The 12,879-nt window shown below is 51.2% G+C and overlaps 1 protein-coding gene across 11 annotated transcripts in view; it reads left to right on the top strand.

Annotated features, from left to right (window-relative positions):
• RAP1GAP2 (RAP1 GTPase activating protein 2) overlaps nucleotides 1-12,399 on the top strand; it is a 211,556-nt gene extending 199,157 nt beyond the window's left edge. For all 11 annotated transcript variants that reach the window (XM_073235018.1, XM_037022789.2, XM_037022788.2 and 8 more), the window contains 6 exons: nucleotides 2,131-2,244; nucleotides 2,488-2,605; nucleotides 3,096-3,222; nucleotides 6,779-6,855; nucleotides 7,240-7,278; nucleotides 8,162-12,399. In XM_073235018.1, the coding sequence (XP_073091119.1) occupies nucleotides 2,131-2,244; nucleotides 2,488-2,605; nucleotides 3,096-3,222; nucleotides 6,779-6,855; nucleotides 7,240-7,248 (445 nt within the window). In that variant the 3' untranslated portion in view covers nucleotides 7,249-7,278; nucleotides 8,162-12,399. The remainder of the gene's footprint in view (nucleotides 1-2,130; nucleotides 2,245-2,487; nucleotides 2,606-3,095; nucleotides 3,223-6,778; nucleotides 6,856-7,239; nucleotides 7,279-8,161) is intronic.
• Nucleotides 12,400-12,879: the final 480 nt, after the last annotated feature.

The following is a 12,879-nucleotide window of genomic DNA, read 5'->3' as shown; positions in this document are numbered from 1 at the left end:
AAGCCTTCTCTGATTCTGCCAAAGTTAATTGAACTTTTCTGTGGGCTTCCAGAATGTTCTCTCTTTTTTTTTAAAGCAACTCTCACACTGTATCATACTTAACCTGTTCTTGCTGATTGTCATTCTGATCCTTTAATTGACGAGTCTGTCTGCTGAATTCAGCAGCAGCATTTCTTGAGTGCCTCATACGTGCCGACCTGCAGAAGACACAACCTGCCCTCCAGAGGCCCGCAGTGAGGGAAGGGAGGCATGTGGGTTGACTTCCCAGGTTTCCGAGTTGTGTGTCTGCTGCCCCGGATGGTGGCACCAGCCCCTGAGCTTGGGCCTGCGGGATGAGGAGCAGGTTTATGGAAGACAATGAAAAGGTCTGTTTGGAAGCTGAACATGCAAGAGAGTACTTGTGGCCCACCTGGTAGAGAAGCACAGAATTCTGCGTGCTCAGAATTGCGAGTCTTAAGCTTGGGAGAGAGGCCTTGACCAGAGAGGAAGAGTTGGGAGTCAGTGAGGTAGGGGTGCTGTTTAAAGACAGATCGATGAATACAGCCACCCAGAGGGGTGTATGGAATGCCTGGGAATGCCCGCATTTAAGGGCAAGGGAAGAAAAGGAAGGAAGAGAAGAGAAGAGGCTGTGATCTCAGAGCCAGAAGAGAAATTCCAGGAGGGAGGGTCAGCAGTGTTAGGGTCAGCCAGCTCAAGTCTTGCTTGAGTTGATAATTAGGAGGTCATTAGCACTCTCATAAAAGTGCACTGAGGCCCCTCATGCCTCTAGGAAGACAGATGGACATAATCAAGAAATCAGATAATAACAGGTGTTGGCAAGGATATGGGGGAAATGGAAGCCTCATGCATTGCTGGTGGGAATGTAAACTAGTGCAACTGTTTTGGAAAATAATCTGGCAGTTCCTCATGGAATTACTGGGTTGAATAGAGAATTACCAAATCACCCGCAATTCTATTCCTAGATATATACCCAAGAGAAAGCATACATATGTCTATGTAAAAACTAGCACACAGATGTTCATGGCAGCATTATGTGTAATAGACCAAAGTAAAAATGATCCAAATGCCCATCAGTTGATGAATGGATAAGTAAAAGGTGGCATATCAATAAAACGGAATATTATTTTGCAATAAAAAGGAGCAAAAGAGCAAAATAGTGATACACAAGACAACATAGATAAATCTTAAAAACACTATGTTAAGTGAAAGAAGCCAGTCACAAAAGGCCCCTATGTGATGTATGATTCTATTTTATGAAGTGTCTAGGACAGGCAAATCCATAAAGACAAAGTAGATGAGTGGTTGTCAGGGGCTGGGGTTGGGGTGGAGTGGGGAGTGATTGTGAGTGGGTCTGGAGTTTCTTTTAGGGGGACTAAAATGTTCTAAAATTAGTTTGTGGTGATGGTTGTCCAACTCTGTGAACATGCTAAAAACCCATTGGATTGTACACTTTCCAGGGGTGAATTGTACATGGATTGCATCTCAATAAAGCTGTTATAAAAATAAAAGTGCCTTGAGGAAAGGGCCATCGTCCCCAACAGTGGGCACAGGGCAAATAGTGGGTATCAGTACATGGTCTTTGTTCAATTTTAGGAGAAGGAAACTCTTGGGCCCCAGGTTTAGAGTGGCCCAGTTCCCAAACTGCCCTTCCTGGCCCTCAGGGCTCCCTCCTCACGTGCATCTGGGGAGCTCATATCGAAGCCAGTGTGAAGGGGTCCCCGGAATTATGCAGTGTGGGCTCTGTGGCACTCCTGAGGAGTCCATGTGCACTGGGTTATTTCCCTGAACAGACCCCCCACCCCCATACCTCTGTGGCCTGCTCTTGACCTAGAGCTCTGCTTGGTGGGATGGCAGCTTGGGTTGGGGGTGGGCTTGGGTTCCTGGCCATCAAGCCAGGATGCTTGCTTTGGCTCTTGACTCTCACCCAGGAGCCTGGGGTAGCCCCTGGTGGAGCAGAAAGGCCTTGTGTGCAGCAGTCTCTGAGGGAGCTTGTATGGGGATGGAGGTCCTGGTGGCCATGCTCTGGCAGGGCACACTGTGACCCATGGCCCCCATGGCACTCTCTCAGGCCTGGGGGTTTCTTGGGGGCTGGTCCCATGGCCTCACTCTTTTTCATTCCCGTTTTGTCAGTGACAGTTCATCCAGCAACCCCAAGACCCCGGATGGTGGACACTCTTCTCAGGAGATAAAGTATGAGACCTCGTCCAATCCCAGCTCTCCAGAAATCTGCCCCAACAAGGAAAAGTAAGAGACAGGGTTGGGGAAGGGCTGGCTTTGGCCTCTTGGGGCCCTGGAATATGCTGTCTGCTCCAGGCAACCTGACAGCCAGCATCTCTTGCCCAGGGAACTCTCCAGAGCACAAGCCAACAGGCAGGAGCATGAGGTGCAGCTGGTGGGCAAGCTCCGTCTTTGCTGGCCCTGCCCTGCCCGAGGGCCTGGGGGTATCGGTGTATGACCCGGGCCTGCCTTGCTTCCTGTCCCCCGCAGGCCCTTCATAAAGTTGAAGGAGAATGGCCGAGCCAACATCTCCCGCTCCTCCTCCAGCACCAGCAGCTTTAGCAGCACGGCTGGGGACGGCGAGGCCATGGAGGAGTGTGACAGTGGGGTACGTGTGGCCCTGTCCAACTCTGGGGAGCAGGGAGGGGCACCCTGGGCCAGCTGGGCACCCATGCTCTAAAGTGCCTTCTGTGAGCAGAGTGGCATCCAGGCTCTGGGGATAAAAGGGGAAGTGTGGAAACAGAAGGTGGCCCGGTCAGCCACCTCCACCCTCTGGGAGCAGTGGCCGGGGGGTCTCCCTTGGAGTGACATAGGGGCAGCAGCAGAGGGGCAAAGCCCAGGCTGAACGTTTCCCTGTCGTGGAGCCCCTGGCTGGAGAGGGGAGGGGTCAGCTCCTGTGGGCCTGGGTCCAGGGCACTTCCCGGGGGACGGGGGGAGGTTGGAGGCAGCAGAAGGGAAGAGCAGGGCCAAGTTGGGAGCAGGAGGCTGTGACTGTCCTGGCCTTGCTGGGGGCTTGTCTCAGGTCGGCGAGGCACGGGCCAACCTGTGGGGCTGCCAGGGGATGGGGCTGGCCTCACTCACCCAGCCTCTGTCCCCAGAGCAGCCAGCCATCCACAACCTCACCCTTCAAGCAGGAGGTGTTTGTCTACAGCCCGTCCCCGAGCAGTGAGAGCCCCAGCCTGGGGGCAGCTGCCACCCCCATCATCATGAGCCGGAGCCCGACCGGTCAGTGACGTTCGCGATGTGCGCCATGGGGTGGGGGTGGGGGCTGTGCCCTGACCACTGTTCGTGGCGTATGTACCCCAGGCACACTGAGGTTCTGTTCTACCCCAAAGTGTGCGGCCCCTCGGCTCTGTTAGCTCACTTCTTCTGCTCTTCAACCTTAAGGGGCTCTTTGTCTCCTTACTTATGGGGAAACTGAGGCTCAGAGAGTTCAGTGATTTGCTGGAGGGGTTGGGATTATGGGATTTAATTCACAATCCAGAGTGCTAACCATTATGTCATGGGACCCCTATTGGGATTATGGGATTTGAAAGGTGGGCTCTCTGCACCCACACCATCACTGACTCAGGGCCCCTCTGTCACGACAATCCTGATAATAAAGGATACAAGGTGGGAAGACTGTTGCAGGTGGAGGGAACAGCACACAGGAAGGCCTGGAGGGGATTGAGAGACTGTGTTCTGGAAGTGCATGTTCCCGAGGCTGGTGAGAGATGAGACAGCAGTTAGGGTGCTATCCCAGGATGGTCAGGACATCTGGCAAGGATTTTGGTGGTGTCCTGCTGGCAATAGAAGCCATTGGTGGGTCTTATTAAGTCTTTGAAGGTTCTTAAGTAGAGAAGTGCCATCTGGAGCAGAGGAAGGTCAGTTTGGTGGCTGCAGCAGGCTGAGCAGAGGACTGGTGGGGAGCAGGCACAGGGAGGCAGATCAGGGAGGGGTCACAGTGGGTGGTGAGAGGTGACAGGGCCGTGGATCTGGGGGTGCTCGAGCAGTGAGAGACACGTGGATCTGAGAGATGTCAAGGAGGTGAAATCTTCCATGCTCAGTGGTGGGGGTTCAAGGAGAGCAAGGAGCAGAGGCCTTTTGGGTTTCTGTGAGCCCTGCAGTCGGGCAGGCAGGAGGAGCCAGCTCCGGGGGGAGGGGGAGGGCTGGTGCCCCGGGGGCACCCAACTGGGCATGAACAGGAGGTGCTGTGGAAGCCCAGAAATCAGAGCCTTGGTCTGGCCCTCGAGGAGGGCAACCTAGCATGGGGCAAGTGCAGGGCTCTGGGGCCTGGGCCCAAAGCCTGGATCTGCCACTACTAATGGTGTGACATTGGGCAGGTTACTGAACCTTTCGTGCCCTCAGTTTCCCCAAACAAAATATGGAGGGAGGGGAATAGTTTCTATCTCATATGGTTGGTTGTGTGAAGGTTAAATGAACTTACGCTTGTAAGAGACAGAACTTTAACCCAGGTGTTTGTTCAACAACAGGAATAAAACAGTAGTATCATCGGTGGTTCTCAGTGGGCTGCTTCTCCCCAGGCACATTTGGCAATGTCTGGAGAGAGTTTTGGTTGTCAGGACTGTGTGGGGGGGGTGCTGCTTACGTCTGGTGGGTGAAGGTCAAGAATGCTGCTAAACCTCTGCAGGATACTGGGTAGACCCCCAACCAAGAATTATCTGGCCCCAATGTCAACAGGCTGAGGTTGAGAAACTCTAGTCTCCTGATAGAAACACAGACAGTTCGTGTGCTTCCTCCTTCAGCTCCCTGTGGCTGGACAGCTGTGGAGCTGGGTTCTCGTCCTGGCTGCGGTGTTGACCCGCCTCCCTCTCTGGGCCTCAGTGTCCTCATTGGCAAAGTGGAGTGGTCATACAGATTCCTTGATTTTTAAAAAATAAGGCTTGATTAAATATTGAGGGATTAAACAAAAGAATCTATAAGCAAGCCTGGGAAGTCTTGAGTAATGGGAGGTTTAGAGAAGAGTGCAACTTGCTGAAGGTCATGCCGGGCAGAAGGGGACCTGGAACCAGCCTGGGGGCTCCTTGTGCTTATTGTGCCACGTGGTGATGCATCTCCTCACACCAGGCCCCCACATAGTATCTGACCCTGGGGCCATCTCTTACTGCCACCCCCACAGGAGTTGTGGGGACCAGGACTATGGGGGGTTTGTGAACATTTGGAGACCTGTTTTTAGGCTGCTCAGTGCTGCATCTAGGTAGAAGCAGGGTCAAAGGGAGGGAGGTGGCGTGGGAAGGGGCTGACACCCCGTCTTGCATAATCTCAGGTGCCCCAACCATTGTTCCTTTCTCACCTGGGACCTTCAGAGGGGGTTTGTCAGGTTACACTGAGAAGTACTCAGAGTGCTGGGTGGAACCCCTTGATTTGAAGCACCAGAGTAAGTCAGCAGCTTCCAGCTGGAGGGTGCTGAGCTGTGGGTCCCCTCAGCCCAAGGAGAACCAGGAAGCCAAGTGGCCCCAGTGCCAGTGCTGTGCTGATAAATGCTTGCAGCTGGCTCTCCTAACCACACATGCGCGCACACACACAGTCTCACACGTTTATTGTAAATCTTACTGGTATAAAGGTTCTAAAGCACACAATTTATTAATAATGCTAAAATACAGTCTTCTTAAAAATACTTTTTAAGAATGGAAGTATAGTTGATATACAATATTATATCAGTTTCCAAGTATTCAACATAGCGATTCAACAGTTTTCTACATTATTAAATCCTCACCCCAACTATTGCAGTTACTATCTGTCAACATAGATGTTACAGAACTATTAACTATATTCTCTATGCTGTACTTTCATCCCCGTGACTAATTTATATTATGATTGAGATTTTGTGTCTCTTTATCCCTTTCATCTATTTCACCTACCCACCCACTCAGTCCCCCATCAACGGTAACTAACTGCCAGTCATGTCTCAGTGTCTGTGAGTCTGTTGCTGTTTTGTTTTGCTTCTAGATTCTACATATAAGTGAAGTCATATGGTTAAAATACAGTCTTTACTATAAATCCCATGTAGCCAAGATTCTCACAAAACACTTTTATTGATATTTGCCTAACCTTTGTATCTGGAGACAACTTTGCAAATAATGAACAAGTGTAGTTCTAACATGAATATTTGATATCATTTTGTCAGTGACATGAACAACCTCTGTGCTGAATCAGATAATAGTTTTCAAGTGTTGGAAGAGTATTTACTCAGTTTTTTGTGCTAATCATGTAATGGCTATAGACATATCAAGTGTAATCTATATTATTCACATTTTCTCCATTTGTTTCTTAAGTCTAGACAACAGAACAATAAATCAAGCCCTGATTTTGTAGCATTTGCTGATTTTTGTGGTATAAATACTCCTATCATGGTTGAGCTCAAGCTACCAGTGTGATGTGGTGTTGGGAAGAATTACCAGCCAGATGGTTTTTATGGACACAAATAACTTTGTGTCTATATATAGAGTAACTTTATGTCTATAGACATAAAAAAGAGAATCTATAAATGGTCAAATATAGTGAAATAACAAGGAAATGATGACTTTTGAATATTACCCTCAATGTATATAATTTAATTATAAGCTTATATTATTAAATTAAAAAAAAGTAATGGTGTTTAACAACCAGCTCACAGCATTTCTAAATAGTTAAAGAGTTGGCTTGTGAATTGGTACATGTCACGTAGAATGTTTGGTGGAGGGAGGGAGCTCCCTTCTCCTGGCCTCCCTAGGCAGCGCCCCCACTTCAGTGACCTCTGCAATCCCATCCTGTCTTTATGGACATGTTTCTTTTTTCCCAGATGTCAAAAGCAGAAACTCCCCGAGGTCAAATCTGAAGTTCCGCTTTGATAAGCTCAGCCATGCCAGCTCTAGTGCGGTAAGGACCTAGAATTGTGGGGGGAACAGGGGGAACCCCTCATATCCCACATTCCAACCTCCTCCCAAAGCCAGCCATCCTCCCAGGGGCTTGAGGAAGAGGGTGCCTCACACATCGCATAGGGGGAAGAAAGCTCTGGTCCCATCTGGGGGTGATGCTCTTGGTCCCAGCATGGTGCAGGCATCAGCCTGGGCATCATCAGCACCTTTGCCACACCTCCTGTGGTAGAGCCATGCCCTTGGACACACACACAGGTGTCCTTCAGGAACCGTTGTCTCCTGGGGCCTCACCGGAGAATTGAGAGCTGAGTGCATGGAAACTGCAGTCAGTGGGATTGTGTTGTCCAGTTATTTAAAACTCTTGTCTGGATTTTTCTTGCAACAGGGTCACTAATGTGAAACAGGAGTCCTTCACCTGTCAAAGGTGGGTCAAGTGTTTGTCCTGCTGTGGCCACCAGGGAAGGGGTACTAGATCAGGGTACTCCTTTAAGATCAGGGTGCTAGAGGCCTGATAACCTGAGACTGGACAGAGAGATCCTGACAGCTGGGAGCATCTATGATGAGGCTCAGGCCTGGATTGGGAAGATGGCAAGTGGCCTTGGGGGCAAATGGGAAGGGTTGTCCTCTCAGGACTGGGTCAAACTCACTCAGTTAGTCTCCTGACACTAGAGGGGCCTGGTTCCAGCAGGCAGAGGCGCAGTAGCCCAGAGGCCACCTTCTTTGCCTGGAGGGGAGATTCCTTAGTTTACCCTCTCAGTTGCCTTTCCTTCCTTGTGTCTGGGCTGAAGTATGTCCTTCCTGTGTGTCCAGATAGATGTCTTGCCCCCTAAACATTGTGCAGAATGACCCCAGGGTGGACCTTTGCCAAGGGAGCATGTGGTTTTGGTAGAGCAGGGCATGGGTCCAGTGCCCCACCACCAAGGCCTGACCTTCTGCTGGTCAAGCTGCCAGAGCCCCATCTGATCTCCCAGCCCTCTTCCTGCCATGGGCCTTCCAGGGGTGTGAGTCACAGTTGGAACCAAGGGGAGGGACACAGCTGAGCCCACTTTGTATAACCCTGATCTATAAAAAAGCAGGAGAAAAGAGGGGAATGCAGACACTCACCCCCACCTCCCATCACGTGCTGCAGCTGACTGTTCACCAAACCTGTGTTAGGCCCAGTGTCTCAGGCTGTATGAGGTCTGGCACCCTTGTGTTTGGACTCTCTGGTCCTAGCACATTCAGTGGGCTACAGCCAGGGGTACACATGTGCCCTCCCTCCATTACCTAGTGCTTGCCATCACCTCCCTCCTCTTTGTCTCCTCCAGGGAAGCCCCGATTCTGCCTCGGAGAGGGCTCCTTTTCCAGCGGTTCGGGGGTGTCGTCCACTACTCTGACCATCACAGTCCGCTGCCCCACGGCCCCTGCCCACCAGACCAGGATCTGCCCCAGCATCCCAACCCAGCAACAGCCCTGCGCACCCCTTTGCCGGACCCCCTGCAAACACCTGCCCACCTCTGGACCAGGCTTCCTTCCTCCAGGCTCCCCCTTTCCCGGACCCCCACGTGATGTGTGTCTGGGTCGTTTGTCATCTTGTTTTGTCTGTAGAGGAAAGAATTGGGCAAGGGGGTATCCGGGTGCTGAGGACTCCGTCAGAGACAAGAGAGGCAGGGAGAGCGGTGGGGTGGGGAGCAGAGGCCGCCCACAGGTTACGGCTCCCCAGGCAGGGAGGTGCTGCGTCCTGGGTGTGTCAGCCACAGCGATCCTTCAGTAGTGGTGGAAGGGCCGCTTTTCCAGGAGTTGGGATTTGTAGCAGTTCTTAAAGTTGTCCTCATAGAAATCAGCTCTGTTGCTCCTTCATCTCTGGAGCTCCCAAATGCTCAGTTTGCTGCTGTGCTAGGACCTTCTTGCCCATCTGCGGACATCAGGCCCAGGGCTGCCTCTTCACTGTTGCTGTGTATCCTGAGCAGCCTGGCTGGTTGAGGCTGAGTCAGAGCTGGGTGTATGGGGGCTGCAGGCTTCCTTGACAGCAGCCTGAACTGTGTGTCCAGCCTATGTTCTCATGGCTGCCACGGGAGAAGCCCTGTGTTAGTCTCTCCCCTTTCAGCAGATGTTTTCCCATGAAGGGGTGGGCAGCCGGGAGTGAGAAGGAGTTTGGGGAAAGCAAGCCAGCTAGCTGGGGCTGCAGCCAAGGAAAACCTCAGGGCTGAGGCCTAGGTGGGGATCCAGGTCTCCGCTGGAAGTGGACTGGGGAAGTAACTCAACCACCATTTTGGTGAGAGCCCAGAGGCAAGGAGCATGTGGGGAAGGAGCAGCGTCCTTCTGCAGTTTGTGTTCCTCGCATCCGTGGGGGTCCCAGGGCTGCCTGGGGGCTCTTTCCAGCTGCTGGGCCCTTTGTCTGTGTTGGGGCTTGATCCACCCATCGTGCCCTTCCCCCATTCAACCACAGGTCTGTAGGCAGTGGTCCCATCAGTAGATTCCTGCAACCGCGGGCCCCAGGATGTGAGTTCGGCCACCACGTGCTGCCCGCTCCCCCAGCCGGAACCAGTTCGCTGGGATGAGCAGGGTGAGCTCGGGGAGGAGCCCCCCTCTCACCTCTCACCTATCCTAGTGTGCAGTGCTGGGTGGTTTCTGCTGACTGGCCCTGCTTTAAGGCGGGGTGTCCTCCAAGTAAGAGTCTGAAGAGCAGACCCCTGGAGGCACTGCAGCTTCAAGTGCTTGTGGGCCCCTGTGACACAGGGCTGCCCAGTGACGCAGGCTGGGCTCCTGCTTTAAGGAGGAGATGACAAGATTTCCAATCAAATGCTTTATTTGCACTGGGATCCAGGCCTCTTCCTAAGTCAAGACATGTAAACATCACACTGGTTTTGACCGATGTGACAGTTTCCCCACTGCTTTTGCCATGGGAGCAAAGCCCTTGACCCTTTGTCCCCCACTCACCTAGACACTGCAGTTGGGGTGGACCTCTCCCATCACAATATTTGGGAAATGTATTTATTTAAATACTAGTCTGGTAAAATTTATTCTAGCTAGAAGGCCAACAAATGTCTGTTTAGCTTTTACTAAAAATCACCATAATGGCGGCCACTGCTGGAAGGAGGCCCCGCGGATTCCAGCAGCATTCTGTTGGCTGGGTTCCTGAACTTGAAAGGTCAAACTGCAGCTCTTTAAAAACTCTTCCAGAGTTCTGGATGACTTCTCCGGGTGGCTGGTATTTACAGTTGCTTGGTGGCTGTGCTGTCTTGTGTCGTAGTCTGGGGCTCCTCTGGGGTTTCCAGATTGTCCCCACTCAGTTCTACTAGGGACCCTCATACCACCTTCCCCTGCTGCTCTGGCTGCCTGCCCTGCAGCCCCTACCTCCTGGGAGGGCTTGGACCCTGCCTGAAATTAGCCAGTGCCCAGGATGGCTGGCTGTGTCCAGAGAAATGGAGAAACTATGTCCTCTAAGAGGCAGACCTGAGAAGTGGTCTGTCCCTTGTGTTTGCTAGTGGGGATGCTCTGGGCAGGATCTGAAATGTCCCTCCATGTGGGTCTTGTCTTACCATCTCTAGAAAGTCCATCCTGCGGTGTCCAGAGTGTACATGGCCAGCCCCTCTGAGGTCCCAGGGCTGATGGGGAGGGAGAAACCAGGACTGGGCAGCCTCCTCTGCCTGCAGGCTGCTTGCCCCACACGCCCTGTGCATCACCTCTGACCCCAAACGTCTTTCCTTTTTTAGCTGCGCCTGGTCTTGGGGCCCAAAATTTTGCTCAAGCCTCATTGGTCCTTGGGACTAGACTCATCCTGATGGTGCTCATGCTGATGTTTGAGGCATTCCTCTTGGGGTCTCCTGAACTCAGGAGAAGTGTTTCTGGGACATGTCTCTGCCTCTGGGACCTGCCTAACTCATGGAAAAAATTATACTTGTCAGGCATTCTGGGGCACACATATGCCTCTGCTTGATTTACGCTTAACAGATTCAGGAGCTTGAGGTAAAAGGTCATAGCTAGAGTTTCTGTCAATACCAATGAATGGAAAATGGTGTTTCTTAAAAAATATTCTATAGTTCAGCCTTGTCAGCTTCATCTCAATGTCCAAGTCTCTAGGGCCCTTTTTAGTACCCACCTGGTCATCATCTAGATGAGAAACCTTAGCCCCAGTGGGGGGAAATAACTCGCTTGAGGTCACGCCACCAGCTAGTAGCAAAGCAGGGATTAGAACCCACAACCCAGGGCCCTTCCTTTGGCACCACCTGCATGCTCGGTTGAACAAGTGGCTGCATTTCCTGGGCCCCTGAGTTTGGAGAAGCCAGTTAGCTGGTGCCTTGGACCTGACTGGGAGGTGCTGGTGGTCAAGGGTGCTGGGGACCTTGGCCTCCATGCTTCTAACCAAAAGGATATTCTCCAGGACTTTTCAGTGAGGGCCCTGGGATTTTGGCTGCAGCTTGAGCAAAGAAAAGGAGGAGGGAAAGAGATTCCTTTCCTGTTTCTCAGTGATCTGAGTTTTTAAACTCCTGTCTATAATTGGGTTGGAGGTCAGGGCAGAGATGCAGTTAACCAACCCTTAGTTTCCCTTCTAAAGAAGAACAGTGGTAAAAGAAAACCCTCTGATTCTCCTTGATCCTTAAACAAAGGTGGCTCATAAAACCTAGGCTCAAGTGACAAGGTGGGACAAGAGCCTCTTTCATTTTCTTACCCAGACTGTTTAAGGTGCCAATGCAAATACTACCTTCTTCGTTCAGTCTGAGTCGGTAGAGACAGGTCTGTTGTGGAGGAATGGTCAGGCGTCAGGTAGATCGTATGGCTTCAGGTGGCTGGCTGGCAGGAACCTGGCCCATCAGCCATGCTTGGCACCCCATGGCTCCTCCCCCAGCCTCTGGCTTCCCCCTTGCTCAAAGGCGAGGGTGGGTGGGTGGAACTGGCCAAGGCTGTTCCTGCTACGGGGGCTGGTTGGGGTATTCTTCTACAAGCTCTGATACTTGATTTATCACCAGCCCCTTGCCCAACCCAACCTGTGTCTCCTTCCTTTCTGGGCTGTGTGCCCCTTGGGAGGAAGGAGACAACCCCCGCTTGGGCCAAGGACAGCCGAGCTCTGCTTGTATAGAGGCTGTTGGGGCAGTGGCTGTGTCCTGTGCCTTACCAGCCTGGAAGAGAGGGTGTTTGGCCGGAAGGCTGGAGATTAAAGGGCATTGCCTCTGATTTTGTGACATTTCCAGTTGGAAGGGTCAGTCCCCCATTCCTGTTCCTTAGCATGTATGCCAGCTCTCCCCATCATGGGAGTCACCCTTGCACACTCCAGTGCAGGGAGTGCTGACGTTTAAGTGTGAAGAGAGTCCTTTGTGTGATAGAACCTATATGACGTGTAGTTTGGAAATGATCATGTGATGATGACTTTTGTTTCTTTCCTCTTAGCGAGGAGGTGATTCGTAGACCCTGACTGCCTATGTAATGTAAATAGTGTACATTTAATTTATTGCTATGGTAGCACATTGTATTTGTTAATATATAAAACAAATTCTAAAAGGTTGACAAATGTATATTTTGTTGCTTAATGTGTCTTTGCAGAAATTGACAATAAATAACATATTTTGTGTCCATCAGTGTTCAGACTTCTTTGCTTGGGGCCCCAGTTCTGAGCACCATCTTGCCTTCTGTTCAACAGAGGTTGAATCTGCAGCCCATGGGGGCATATCTGGCCTGAAGATGTGTTACTTTGGCCTCAAAGTGTTTTAAAATTTTTGAATTAGTTGCCATTGTTTAAAAAACTGACCTCAGTTAAAACGAAAACAAAAGACCCGTAGAAATTACACACACATATGAATTTTTCTGCTTCTCTTAAAAATCAGATGCTGGGTGTACTCCTTAGGAGTAGCACAAACTGGTCAGCGCTCACTAGAAACTACCCATCTGGTGAGACCTGAGTGCACCCTAATCCCCACCATTCCCTACTGTTTACACCTGGAGCATTTTACCCATTGCTTTATTTGCTTGGCCCCTCTAAGCATGAGTTTAATACCCCTGCTAGTTGCCCCTGACTTGTCTCCCATTTTTTTCACTCCATTTTTATCTG

Source organism: Manis javanica, chromosome 4 (assembly GCF_040802235.1).
Source record: "Manis javanica isolate MJ-LG chromosome 4, MJ_LKY, whole genome shotgun sequence".
Classification (NCBI taxonomy): domain Eukaryota; kingdom Metazoa; phylum Chordata; class Mammalia; order Pholidota; family Manidae; genus Manis; species Manis javanica.
Note: the sequence above shows the minus strand (reverse complement) of the source record. Positions and strands in the feature narration are given on the sequence as shown.